General features: G+C 30.2%; 1 protein-coding gene across 4 annotated transcripts in view; it reads left to right on the forward strand.

Annotated features, from left to right (window-relative positions):
- The window catches only part of LOC122717427, a 41,918-nt gene that overhangs the window by 9,124 nt on the left and 17,610 nt on the right, over nt 1–15,184 (forward strand). For 3 of the 4 annotated variants that reach the window (XM_043941470.1, XM_043941472.1, XM_043941468.1), the window contains exons 2-14: nt 4,676–4,858; nt 8,136–8,276; nt 9,530–9,565; nt 10,817–10,999; nt 11,352–11,495; nt 11,588–11,770; nt 11,875–12,006; nt 12,242–12,556; nt 12,684–12,866; nt 13,089–13,220; nt 13,339–13,653; nt 13,822–14,151; nt 14,334–14,654. In XM_043941470.1, the coding sequence (XP_043797405.1) occupies nt 4,676–4,858; nt 8,136–8,276; nt 9,530–9,565; nt 10,817–10,999; nt 11,352–11,495; nt 11,588–11,770; nt 11,875–12,006; nt 12,242–12,556; nt 12,684–12,866; nt 13,089–13,220; nt 13,339–13,653; nt 13,822–14,151; nt 14,334–14,654 (2,598 nt within the window). The remainder of the gene's footprint in view (nt 1–4,675; nt 4,859–8,135; nt 8,277–9,529; nt 9,566–10,816; nt 11,000–11,351; nt 11,496–11,587; nt 11,771–11,874; nt 12,007–12,241; nt 12,557–12,683; nt 12,867–13,088; nt 13,221–13,338; nt 13,654–13,821; nt 14,152–14,333; nt 14,655–15,184) is intronic. The other variant, XM_043941469.1, reaches the window with a different exon arrangement.

The raw sequence follows: 15,184 nt of genomic DNA on the forward strand, positions 1-15,184 counted from the left end.
ACCAAAAATTTTGAAAGATCAATTAAAAAAAGATTTTTAGAAAGAACTTTTTTAAAACTATAAAACCTCTTTTGATATGTTAATTATCGTATATATTTCAAAAGCACATAAATCTTTCAATATCAATTTTTACAATGTATTTAATTCGATCTTTAAAAAAAAAAATCAGAGATCACCTTCTAGCCAGAATTTTAATTCAGAGAGGATAAATAAAGCGTGTTTTACACGTGCATTAATAGCTCATCGAAGAAAAATCATCGATGAACGTGCTGGAACAATAATGGTGTACGAAGATCGTGCACGAGTTGTACCTGAGCTGCAGCACCCACGCAATGTCCCAAATCGTTGGTTCACGCTGCCGAATCTCACTAATACCAACACAATCACGACCCACGCGTCTAGAACGAGACAAGAAATACGGCCGATTGAGTGGCTATCTTTAGAGGCGGACTGGGACCCTGAAGATATGCTTCTGATTCGAATGCTTCTTCCGGTATAAATAAAACCATCCACTGAGCGATGCTCCCTCTCTCGTGCATAAAAAAAATCATTATCAAAAGGGACTTAAAATTTTCTGTACACTTTTACTCCTTGTCATCTCTTCTTTTTCAATTTTTCCATTTTTAAATCATTGATGATACATGAATTCAAAATTTTATCTATCCTTTGCTACCCTTAACAACGAATATTTTTAAATTTTATTTATCTCCTATCTAAGAAGATCTTCATATTTTTTACTTTTCACTTTTTCTCAAGTTTTTTTATATTTCTTTTTAAATAACGAATTTGCGTTCAATTCAAAATTGTATGTAATTGTATGTAACATTATATATATATTTTTTTTTATCTGTTCTCTTTTAATTTTCTTATATTTTTTCTTAAAAAAATAAATTTGAATCGAAATTCAAATATTAATAAAATTTGTAACAATCATATAATAATATTCTTTTGTTGCTCTAGGAAGATCTTTGAATCTTTTATGTTTTACTACTTCCAACTCTTTTTCTCCAATTTTCTGCTTCTTTTTCCAGAAAATGAATTTATTATCATTTATTAGTGATTTTCTTTCCTTTGTCCTTAATCCAATTCAAAGTCTCCCGTTTCAAATTACTTTTCTTTTGATATTTTCTTTTTAAACGAATATTCGTTCCATCCTAATTTTCTTCGCCCGTTTATCTTTTCCCTTTAACATCCCCGAAGCGAAAAATTTTCGCGAGAAGACGAAACATAGGCAAGTAAAACGTTGTAATAGACGGCGAGGCCGTTCGTTCTCGTATTTTTAGTGGCTCGTAAACTAGGCACTGGCCATCGTTCGATCTCGTCGTCTCTCTTTCTCAACCAGCAGGGGCTGCCTTTTCGAATAAACGCGCGCGCACATTTAAGTATCTCAACGATTTCGCCACCTTGAAACGTCGAAGAAGATCGATACGCGGATCGAACAAAATTATATCAAATATCTTTTCACTAGAAATCAAGACCGAGTAGATGACATAAGGTAAATAATATAAACGTAGGAATAAAATTTCTTTTTATTATTCGTGATTCCTAATAACGAATAAAAATTGCATTGCTCGCAATTTAACCTAAATTTAATCAGTAAATCTTTTCAAGTACTGCAAGTTGATTAAAAATTATAATTTTTGTCGATTTCTTATCAATTTTTGTTTAGAATAATTTATTTTTTGTTTCCAGAAATAATATTTCTTATTATGTAAAAATAATTTTAGATGAAAATAGATTAAGATGGAAAATTATATTAGAAAAATTTCTAATTTGCTTGTTTAAACATTGTAAACATTGTGATATTACAATACTTATTTTAATATAACAATAAATTTATGATATAAGGAGAAAATAATATTGGTAATATAATAAAAACAAGAATTAAAAAGTAAAAAGTAAGAAATACATTTAAAAATATGTTTAAAGAAAACAAAAAGTTGGGATATTATTTTTTAAGTTATTTCAAAAATTTATATTTTGCATGTAAAGTCTAGAAAATTAAGAAAATAAAGACAAATATTTTTCATTATTAGAAAAAAATAGTATAATTCTGATTTTTTTTTTTCATCTAAATGCTCTCATTTATATCAACGAGTGATTTCTTGCTAGAGTTATTTAAATCGATGTGCTTCTGTCAGGCGCCTTGTTCTAGACGCCGATTAGACAAGACAAATGATGATAGACAGCCACTGTGATTCGAACGAGTGCCTCGTTTCAGAAGAGAGAGATTTCAAACTGGAGATTAGAAAGTGATGTATTGTTTAAAAGGGATTAGAGTTCTGATGCATTTGTCTATTTTTATTTAAAAATCGTGGTCGTATTCTTTTTTTTTAATTTTATAAATGTTGAGAGAAAAATTAGAACATGATACCTAGAAATTTAGGGGTTGAAAGTTAAGAATAGAATTTGAACATTTACATTTTAATTTAATTTATTAAATATTGAAAAATAGCTAAAAATAAAAAGGATGGAAAATATTAAAAAGTTGAAAAACTAAAAAATAATGGAAAATTGAAACTGGAAAGATATTGAACTTTATAAGTTATAAGATATTGAATAATGAAAGTTCAATAAATAAAAACTGAATAATTTAGCAACAAAGATTAAATAATTTTTGAAATATTGTTAGAGAAAATACAAGATGATTCGCAAAAATAATCATGCTTTCGAAAAATAAAAATAGAAATAATTAATATATTAGAAAATTAAAAAATTTTTTGCTTTCTCCAATTTCCTTTGATGATCCAAGCAAAGGAAAGGAAAAAAAGCTATATCAGTGAAATATCCAGGATAGTATAAACGAATCATATACGACGAGTGAACCATGATGATCGAAAGGGTAAGCGTGAAATCGGGTTCAGGGCGTATCGCTTATTTTTCGTTCCCAATTCGACGATCCGTTTAAGAGTGGAACGAGTGGGTGGACACGATAGGAAATAAAAATAGAATTGTTTTGTGTCGCTCTATTTATATTTGTTTGCTCTCTGCTCCACCGGGAAGATGAGTTTGAGAATCGATTTTGTATCCGGCAAAGAATTATTGTGAAGATTATTATCTACTCATTAATAGAATTTTATTAATAATCTCTGGAGTAGATATATTCATTGAATGAATATCTTCTTTCAATTAGTAACTCAAATCATATTATCAATCATTTAAAATTGAATGTAAAAAATTCTAAATAATTAGATTTAGAATAAATATATATATATTTTTTCATATTCGATCATTTAATCGATAAAAATTTAACCTTTAAGTTTGATTGAAAATATATTAATTGTCAATTTTAAGTAATTAAAAAATAAAAAAAATAAAAAATTCATTTTGCTGACGTAAAATAAATGTTTCTAAATATCCTTTATCTCGACGAACAACAAATTTGTTGTTCTCTCGAAACAAAAAATTTTCCAGCCAGGAAATCATTATCCTAATTATTACCGTATAATCTCTCCCAATTTTCCACCATCACGAACACAAAGCCAGTGGAATCGATCCAATTTAACTGGCACACGTTTTTCAACGTTCTCGCTTGTTCTCTTTTCCTCTCTTTCTTCAACTCCACTCTATGGAAGTGCCTGAAATTAACCCTTAAACCGTCTCAAAGACATCGTCATGAAAAAAAAAGAAATTCAAAACAAGAAGAAGAAGAAGAAGACGAAGGAAACAAATAAATCACGCGTATACGAAAATAAATAAAGAAACGAAAGCGAACAGGCGAACGTGCATAGGGTGGATAAGTCGCAGAAGAAAAAATAAAGATAACTTTGCTTTTTCTCTGTTGCTTTACAAAACTCCTGGTAGCCATGCAAAAATAGAATCGAACACCGGTACCAAGCGGTAGGTACGAGAGGAAGCGGCAAAGAAAGAGAAAGAGTGAAGAAGAGAGTCGAATCCACCTCTCACAGCCATTGTGGCTCTATTCTGAGGACATGGTCGCCAAAAATGGCGACGTCCACCTGTTCGCCCGCTGTTCTTCGTTCGCGCGTTTCTCTTCGCTTCGATCCGATTCGTTTGTATCCGTGATCCAGATCCGTCAAAGCGTGGAAATCGGCGGAGAATCGATGGAGAAATCACGGTGGAACACCTTGGTACCCATATCCAATGATTGTAACCCAACACCCGCGCGGCTGGCCCGTGCAAGGGCGAGCGGAATGATTCGAAGCCGGCCAAGAACGCTTAGAACTGCCAACCCAGTGCGGCGATAAGCATAAAACTTCACGCGCAAAGGATTAATTTTCCTTCTTCTGTAACGCGAGGCACGGTAACCCAAGGACTTCGCGAGGAACTGATCGTTGTCTCTTTCCATTCGAAGTAAAATTCTTGATGGAATATTGATATATTGATATATTGATATATTGCTCTTCGTTGAGTGAAATTGTAAATATTCTATTGAATTATTTGCTTATGTCGAATGTATTCGAAATCGTATTATTATATTTCTATACGTAACTTTGATAATTTGATATCTTGATTAATTGTTTGATAAAGGTTTTGATATAATACAATTAAAAAAATAAATAAATAAATATTTTTTATTTTTATTATTTTATTTATTATTTTTTATTTTTTATTTTTTATTTATTATTTATTATTTATTTATTATTTTTATTCGAGCGACCCTCGAATTATTATGATTTGTATTTAAATTTAACTACAATATTGTATCTTTCAGATGCGAGAAGTTGCACGACATGCGACAAAGTGTTGGCCGAGCTGGAGAAGATTGACGATGACACGGATCATTTCGGTGTCGACTTCGTCAAGATCAACGATAAACGACTGGCCAAGCAATATGGCATCAAGAACTTTCCAGCCCTCACATACTTTCGCGAGAAGGAACCGATCATTTACGAAGGTTAGGTTACATAACGATTTTCAAAATTTTCATAATAAATATCAGAATCAAAAGAGATTCTCTATTAAGTATTTAACAAAATGTTCGCCCGTACGACGAACAAAAGCGGTTAGTAATGATTCCTAATGGCTGAAAGTTCGCCAAACTTTTATTAGAATCCGGCCGCGATCTCGGTAACCTTGCCAGGTATGAGAAACAAGGTTCGAGACTCGCCGCGGTATAGTACTTGACCCAGAATCCGCAGAACAATCGCTCGAATTTTCGCAAATTTTATAAGCTGATCTGGTTCCAGTTCGAATTCATCGTAATCAGACATACATTGACGTGCCATTCTCCTTGAATTTTCTTGAATTTAATCGATACTATTAAAAAATTTTTACATATATCCAAAATTAAAAAAATTCTCTTGCCTTAACAAAAGTAGTAACAAAATATTTGATAAAATAAATAAAGTTTTTTCACTTTTATTAAATTATAAATAATATAAATAATATATTATTATTATTATATTAATGAATTAAATATCATTACGTATTTTAATTACAACAAATTGTTTAATATTTTTATTTTTGGAGATGTATTGAAATTTAAAATCTTATACGACTTTTAATATTTTAATAAAGTTTAAAAAGATATGTGCTACAGAAATACATAAAATTCCATTTTAATTAATTAAATAAGCACAAAGGGAATGATAAATTCCAATTTTTTTATATATTTCGAATTCCTAGATGAGACATTTTAAGAAAAGAGAGAAATATTAATATTGCTTTTATAATAATCGTTTTTAAACTTTTATGATCATTCGTTTTAAAAAATAAAATATCATATCAAGAAGAAAATAAAATATTCTCAATTCAATAGAAATAGAGATAATAATCGAGTTAAGTCAGATTAAAACGATCGTCGTTAATCGAGTGACGGGTGTTCAAATTTTCGCGAACTCGAGTAGTAGCACGTAGCAATGGTCAGACCATCTTCGTGATTTGGCACCGGGCCCAGCCGTTGGTATTCGGTGAGGTTACTCTGTAGAACAACGTGTGCTCGACTTTTGTTCGATATAACCACCCTTCGTTTCGACGATGCGAATAATCACGGCGATATCGATTCTTGAATTGGCGAGGATATGCGATTTCGGTTGGCCAGTGATACGGAAACAGCCGAACAGAAGAAATTAATAGAGTGCAAGGAATGCGCGTGTTACGTAATAACGCGATTGCAACGTCGCGTGGCAAGACTTACGGTTTCATTGAGATGCTCGCTTTCTACATTTAGATCGGGATACATCGATTTGCTTGAAACGAAATTGATGCTGTTATAACGTAATTTAGCAATACAAGATTATATCGAAGATCGAAGAAAAGTATTGAGAAATGGATATGAGGCATTAAGTCGATTTCATGAAAAAACTGATCTTGTGTTTAGGTTAGGTTAGAATAGATTAAGTTAGATATGATAAAATGTATCTTAATAAATCTTTGAAAAGTTTAATTTGTTACTAATGAAGGATTAATGTAATGAAGATGACGATTTTAGATTTAATTTCATCGTTTTATTTTCACAGTTAAAATGTAATAAATTTTTTAGTGTTTTTTATATATATATTACATGTACATAATAATATAAATGTATATAAAATACATCGAAAAGTAAGAATATTTGAAGCTTCATTCAGGATTTTCGAGTTTGAAAATTTGTTAAATATAGGAAATATGGCTAATTCCCAACTGTATTTAAGTGAACTATCACTAGAAGATATTATTATTCTACATCCAAAAACAAGCATAGAATGAAATCTTCTTATTGAAGTTTTTGTTTTCAAGAAAATCAAAAATTAAAATAATAGAATTAAAATAGTAAGATATTCATAATTCACTCGATAAATTTTCAAATTTGATTTTGAAAAGAATGAGATTTCGATTGAAAAAAATGTTATTCTTTTTTTTTAATTTATTTTTACAAAATCAATCTTGTTGGCTGATATTCATATAACTATATACTAATTAATTTATTATATTATATAAAAAATGCATAATATATCATAATATATATAATAATAATATATAATAGTATGATATAATATAGATTATTACATAATATATATCATTCTTAAAAATTTTAATAAATAATAATTTCTTTTAAAATGAAAATTTTTGATAAAAATAACATCTTAATAAGGACATTTGTACCAATAACAATAAATTTAATATTTTCTAATTAATTTTTTTTAATATCATTTAATTATTTTATAATAATATTACAATTCAAATTCAACAACAATCTATCACTATTACGTTGTTATTCTTTGATAGATTTCTATTTTTTAAATAATATTATCATTACTTTAAAAATTTAAATATTGCATAAATTATAATTAATTATAAAATTATATAAAATATTTAATCGATTTAATCAGTAAAGAAATTAAATTATTTGACAAAAAACAGTTCGTCAAAGATGAAAACGAAATGTGAAATTTTGTTAATGAAATCAAAGAAAGAAATTCAGAAATTTGAGACGATTGGACAAGTAATACGGAAGTGGACCAAGATACAAGTGTGATCATCAATCATGTTACATTGTGACCAGCAACTACGTTGCCAAAGATTTATTAAACAGATTCACGAAATGTCTCGTACATTTTGTTCGAGATGAAACGATGATAAAGAAAAAAAAAAAAAAAAAGAAAAAAAAAGCATGATGGAATTAACTTTTACCCAAGATCGTTTAGAGTGATTTTGTATTCGATGATGTAACGATTGCATCTATTTCCATTGTGGCTAATGCAACAGGCGTTATTTTTGACACCTCGAGATGATAAATAGAAGCGACAAGAAATCATGATTAAAGATATATGTTGTTAAATGATTTATTTTATGCGTAGAACAAGTATAGAATTAATATATAGTCAGTTATGCCAAGATATTTTAAGTAATAACTCTTTTGTCTTGCAAACGAAGTGTGTAGATATAGAATCGATCTAATAATAAATTAATGATGTTTCTTAAACTTGTTAGAAGATGAAAAATTAGAAATTTATAAATCCTGTTATAACTCGGATCAACCAGAAAGCAACTATTCTATATTCTCTTCTAAAATATTTTATTATCTCAATAAAGAAATTTTTATTTTAGAAACTAGAATTTTTATCTATAATTGAATAATTGAAAATAGAAAAAAATATTATTTCTATTACTATAAAAATTTATATTGTTAATGATAATTTATTTTTAAGAAATCCACAATTTTCCTTCGTTATTCGTTCCGTTTTTTTCAGGTGACTTGATGGATGAAGAAAACGTGTTAGATTTTTTGACAAGTCTAGAAGCGATGGATCTACCCGATCGTATCGAGGAAGTTAATTCAAAGATCTTGGAGAAGATCGTCGAGGAGACAGAATTCGTGGCAGTCCTTTTCTGTGAGTTTTCTTCCCCTCGTAATCCAAGTACAATCTTCTCTTAAAATATCATATCTGTCTTTCTTTCTCCCAAAAGCAAGTCCTTTTCATTAGGAAGAGTATAATGAACATATATACCTATATAAAATCACCTCCAGAAGGTAAAAAGAATCAAATTCTCCCGCCAAAGTTTTATTTGAATACACATCAATAATTTCCTCAACGAGAACGATCGATAAAAAAAAAAAATCGGATATAATTAAATTAAATTAAATTTCACACTATACACACATATATAATTCATTTACTTCGAATTATTTCGAATACATATTACATAAATGCATATATATTGTACATTGATCCAGATAATTCGTGTACATAATACATAATTTTTTCTTATTATTATTTTATTGTCTCACTAATATGTCTGTGCAGACACTATGTATAAATGTATGATACGATTAACAGAGCTTTGACCAGTGTCCAAGCAGCTGAGAAGCTCGATCGCATTAACACATCACGTCTCAAGCGGATTTCTTTGATTTTATTTTCACTGATATTCACGCAATTATACCGTATCGAGATATTGTTATATATCGTTACTTTGTAGATACGTCTTTTACCATCTCACGATGTTGCAGATCATTCGTATATCCTTTTTCCTGTCCCGCCTTAACGCTCTCTTTAACTTTGAACGCGAAGAACAATTTTCTTCTTTTAATTTCATCTCTTTCAATATTTTATCTGTAGAATTATTATTACAAATGTATTAAATATTTTCTTTTCCTTTTTTTTTTTCTTTTACTTCTTTGAGATATCTGTCTCCTATAAAAATTCCATGTCTTTGAAATATTTTAAAGATTCGTTAATTAATATTTCGTTCGTCTCTTCTATCTTTTATCTTCTTTGAAATATTACAAGAATTTTTTTCTTTATATATTTGAAATATTTATTTGAAGATTTATTAAAATTTTTCTTCGTTTAAAAGAGCGCCATGAACGTTCTCCTTTTATTCTATCCTTTTGTCAGTATTCGTCTTTCTCCCATTCGTCTGTAAAAAATTCATCATTGTCCGTTGTGATACTATTAATGCATCGCAAAGTAGATCGATGTTATAGGAAGGAATTTAGATGATGGATTATAAATGAAAGACGAGTTTATTGTTTCACGGTTCAAGTTTGGAAATTCTTTCCACTTTGCGATTCGAACACTTACGACATACTTGTAAATAATACATATATGTGAAACGTTCTTGTGTGTGTTGGTATGGATAGGTCCGGATACGCAACGGTGTGCTGGCGTCGGTTCTAGTAAGTACACACTTCAAGGAAATCACTGCTATGTATGTTGCACAGCTTTTGTTTTTCAATGCTTGTATACATGTATTATGATGTACTGATTATTACGTTTAAAGAAAAAAATATGCCTTTTTGTATTTTGTATAAAATCATCTTTGTGATTTCTTAAAAATGAAACTGCATTTCTTAAAAATTATTTGGCATAGCAAGATTTTAATATTTTTTTATTAATTACTGTTATGCAAAAGTTTAGAAAAAAAATTGGAAATCTACTGACTTTTTTTTGTGACAACATTGAACAACAAAATTCCAGTTTAGCTTCTAGAATTATTTAAAATTTATAGATACAAATTTTCGTAAAAATGAAATTAAAATTTTGCAAAAAGAAATTAATAAATATACTATAATTTTTGCTCTAACTGAATCATTTTTTTAAACCAATTAGTTTTCGAATATTACATAAAATATTTTTTTAATCCTCATCTTTGAATGTTTGGAAATCGTTTTTATCACTTCGATATAAATTTTGATAAAAAAAAATATATGTAATAAATATATTATATATAAATTCATTCAATTTTCTTAAACGTGATAATCATTGATGCTTAATTATATGTTATTTCTATGTACATATTTATCCCTCTAATACATGTATTTAACAAACACTTATTATCGAATAATAAATTAAAGAACATTGCATTACTTTCAGCAATTATAATTTACATATCTATTCATTGTATTAGAAGAATTGTCTGAAAATCTAAAGGATGAAAACGATGACAAAGAAGCACGAAAATCGTAAATAATAAAAATTATAATAAACAATATTTTATTTCCCAAATAAAAAAAATAAATAGAAAAAAGACCAATAAAATATTCAATTACTAATTTTGAAGTTTCGTGTGTACTTAAAAATAGTCACGATGTTTAGAATATGCATTATTTTTCATCCCTTTGTCCCTTAGAATAGAAGGAATGCGAATGATGACTAAGATAAATTTTGTATACTAATCCAAAGAAGAAGAAACAAATTTATTTTATGTAAAATAATTTTTACATAAAAATATTACGTGATATACACATATATATATATATATTGTATAAATATTTGAATGATTTTTCAAATTTTCGTGTATCGAAAGAAGATGTAAAAAATGAAAATCCAGTTTAACCTAATTTTAAATCCAAATCTATCTGTCATATGTAATCAATTAAAGAATCCCGAAACCTGAATAACATTGTTCTTTATTTCAAATGGGACAGACAAGCCTGACTGCAAAAAGTGTCTCAAGGCTCTTCAAGAATTGGAGAACATCGACGACGAGGCCGATCAATTGGGGATCGGTTTCGTGAAGATCGCGGATGAACAACTCGCAGACGAGTATAATCTAGGTCCTCTTCCGGTTCTGGTTTACTACAGGCACCAGATTCCTATAATTTATGAGCGTAAGCATTGCCGATTGTAAAATAAATCGTGTTTTAAAAATATTTTTAAAATTCCAAAAAAGAAAATATAATGAATCTTTAATGTATTTAAAGCAAATTTGTATAAACAATAGACAGAATAATTTTTTTTCAAAATTTAAAAGAAATTTAAGCAATCATATAACAATGAAACAAATTAAAAAGTTTGGAAATATTCAAAAAGTATGGTTCTATATAATTGAGAAGAATTGAAAAAAATGGCACAAAAATTTAGATAAGTTAAACAAGTGTGTGTTTCCATATATATATAATATAATTGAAAAGAAATAATTTAAGAATATTCTTGCGTGATATTAATTGAAAATTCGCGTAGACGAGCTTAGCAGAGAGGAAGACGTGCTGGAATGGCTGGTAGCGAACAAGAGCACAGGAGATGAAGAGGATGTGATCGAAGACGTGACAGCGAAGACTCTGCAAACTCTGATCGGAAATATCGACAACCTAGTCGTTTTATTCTGTACGTATTTTTCTACAACATCTTTTATGTGATTATTTCTTTTTCTTTAATACTCTTATCTTATCTTTGTTGTTGTTCTGTAAACTCTTTAGACGACCATGGTGACGAGGATTCGATGCAGGTGTTGAACGAGCTGGAAAAGATCGATGACGATTGCGACAGGCACGGGATTCAATTCGTGAAAATTGACGACGAGAAGGCGGCCAAAGATTTCGGGATCAATTCACTTCCGGCGATCGTGTATTTCGAAAAACAAATCCCGAATCTTTACGATGGTGGGTAGGTGGGTGGAACAATTGGGGAAACCGACATGGATAATAGAAAAGAGAATTGGATTATATGGTTAGAGATTAAATGAAATAAAATTGGACGATCGTAGGAGACGTGGAGAACGAGGATGAGATCTTAGAGTGGCTGCTGTCGCAATTGGAGAAGGACGAGATTGAGGACGTTACCGACGAAATGTTGGATCGTCTGATCAAGGATGGGAAAACCCTTGCCGTACTATTTTGTAAGCTCCTTTATTCACAAAAATTAAATTATAGAATTAGATATTATTAAAAAAGAAATAGCGGTACGGAGAAAATTATATAAATAATTTAATTGTATATTTATGATAATTTAAACATCGTTTTTGTACTTGCATCACTTTTTCACTTAATAATCGATGTTTTTTTCTTTTTAATTTGAAAATCAATTTTCTTTATAATATGATCTGTAATTTTACAAAAATTGTAAATTATCAGACGACAACAACGACCGGAAATGCCAAAAGATTCTCAATGAACTGGAGAATATTGACGACGAATGCGATCAGATAGGGGTGACCTTCGTGAAGATCGACAACGCGGAGGAAGCGAAGGAGTATGGTATCGAGAAAATTCCCAGCATGATCTATTTCGAGAAGGGGATACCCACGATATACGAGGGAAATTTGGAGGATGAGGAAAAAGTTTTAAAGTGGTTGGAACAGCAACAGAAGAGCGATCAAATCGAGGATATTACCGACGAGATGCTCGATATGGTCATCGACAAGATGCCTCACGTAGCCGTCCTCTTTTGTCAGTGATTAATTTCTTTTTCATTTTTAACATTTATTTACGTTTATATTAAAAATATGTATAGAAAAAATTATATATGAAACATTCGTTTCGTGCATCGAATTTATTTTTATTATCTTTTTCACAGATGATAAGGATCAGAAGAAGAGCCAGAAGATCCTTGGTGAATTGGAGAACATCGATGATGACTGCGATCAACACAACATAGCGTTCGTGAAGATTTCCGACCTCAACGAAGCCAAGGAATACGGCATCGAGTCTCTACCGACGCTGGTATTCTTCGAAAAGAAGATACCACACATATACGAAGGTATTTTCATATCTGAATCATTTTAAATTGAAGATGAATCAAAGTTTGATAGAATTTAGAGAAGAAAAAAAAGAAACGTTCAAATAAAAATCATCAAATCTTTTGTCAAAAAAAAATTTACAAATCTTGAACTTCACAAAAATCATAAAAGATTTTTTTTTAAAAGAACTTTGCTTGTATAAAATTCTCGATTACAAAACAAAATTCATCTCTATCCGACAGGCGATCTGATGAACGAGGATCAACTGCTCGGATGGCTACTGCATCAGAAGAAGCACACAGAGATACCGGAAGTGACGGACGAGATGATGGACAAGCTGATTGAGACTTCGCCGTACTTGGCAGTCCTGTTTTGTAAGCGATCGATTCGTCTTTCTACCTCCTTTTAACATTCTTCCACTGTTACCGGTTAGGTAGGTGCTGTTGGTCGATCGCGAGCGAAAACGAGACACGAATTGATTCCCTTCCGTAGACGACAAGGACGACAAGCAGGACATACGCATCCTGAACGAGTTGGAGAACATTGACGACGAGCTGGAGAAGGAAGGTATCGTGATCATCCGTATGGACAACGACGCCGAGGCAAAGGAATACGGTATCGATCACCTTCCGACTCTGGTTTACTTCGAGAACAAGATCCCAGCCATCTACGAGGGCGATCTGTTGAACGAGGACGAGGTTCTCGAATGGCTGATCGAGCAAAAGAACACTGCCACCATCGAGGAAGTCACGGACGAGATACTGGTCGATCTGATCGAAGAACATGAATACGTCGTCGCATTCTTCAGTAAGTGTTTCGATTCTCTATCTTTTTATACTTTAATATTTTTTTTTTTTTTTAAGTATCGTAATAATAATTTATTTTGTAAGCGTTCGAGCGATAATGTTTGGATATTTGTTTGGATGAATAGTGTAATAATTTTGTTTGATAAGTTTTGTAAATACGATTTATCAGGCGGAGATTGTGAGGACGGTGACGAGTGTGATAAAATTCTCAAAGAGCTGGAGAATATCGACGACGAGCTGGACGAAACTGGCATCATCTTCGTCACCACAGAGGACATGGGTTTCGCGAAGAAGCAAGGAATCAAGACCTTCCCTACGTTGGCTTTCTTCAGGAACAAAGAACCTTTGATCTTCAAGGGAGATATCGAAGATGAAGACGAGGTTCTTTCGTGGATCACCGATGAAGATACTCTTGAGATCCCTGGAAAGATCGAAGAAGTGAATGCCAAGATGCTAGAGAACATTCTTGAGGAGAACGATTATATCGTTATCTTCTTCTGTTAGTATTCTCAACATTACATTATCTTTAATGCAAACAACATAATTATTGGAAATTAATCAATAATAATTAAAATAAAATAATTAAAATAATTAATCAATAATAATTCAATTTTTTTTAACATTCTACAATAAAAAAGTTATTAAATGAAAAATCGTTTGTATCATGATTTTCTATTCTAGATAAAGAAGGCGATAAGAAGAGCCAAAAAATCCTACAAGAGCTCGAAAATATCGATGACGAGTGCGAAGAGAAAGACATCGATTTTGTAAAAATTTCGGACGAAGGAATCGAGAAGGAGTACGATCTTCCTGGTCTACCAGCATTGGCGTTTTACAGACACAAATTCCGTCAGGTTTACAACGGTGATATGATGCACGAAGAAGCGATTTTGGATTGGATACTGGATCTTCGAACTCAAACCCCGGATGTAATCGAAAACGTTGACCGGAAGACGCTGCAGATATTGATCAATGACGTCGAGCATCTTGCTGTATTCTTTTGTAAGTGTATTCTATATCTTATAATCTCTCATCAAATCTCAATATTTAATTGAATAAAATATATAAATATAATGGAACTCTATTTATTCCAAAAAATTTATAATTTTTAAAATATATCATCATCATTTAATTCTAATATTATTATATAAATACATTTATCTTTTATTAAGATAACATATATTTATATAAATAATAGCTATATTGCATTGAATAAAATTTTTTAAAATTTCACTTATAAATCTAAAACTTACCATTAGAATGATCTTAAAGAATTATTTTGTTATTATTATTTAATATAAATTACAATTATACTGTATATTTTAACTGGTTCTAAACAACGAATGTCGAAAAATTAAGAAGACGACACAGTATATACACGTACTTATATAGAGTATTAATATATTCATTTTTAGAGAATCAATTTTAGAAGGCAAAACAAACACAAATGTATAAAACAAAAAGATCCGTTTAGATTTATTTATTATAATATAATTAATTTTAATTCATATTGAGTGAAATAGGAAAAAACT

Source organism: Apis laboriosa, unplaced genomic scaffold, assembly GCF_014066325.1.
Source record: "Apis laboriosa isolate Shangri-la unplaced genomic scaffold, ASM1406632v1 scaffold50_cov145, whole genome shotgun sequence".
NCBI classification, from domain to species: domain Eukaryota; kingdom Metazoa; phylum Arthropoda; class Insecta; order Hymenoptera; family Apidae; genus Apis; species Apis laboriosa.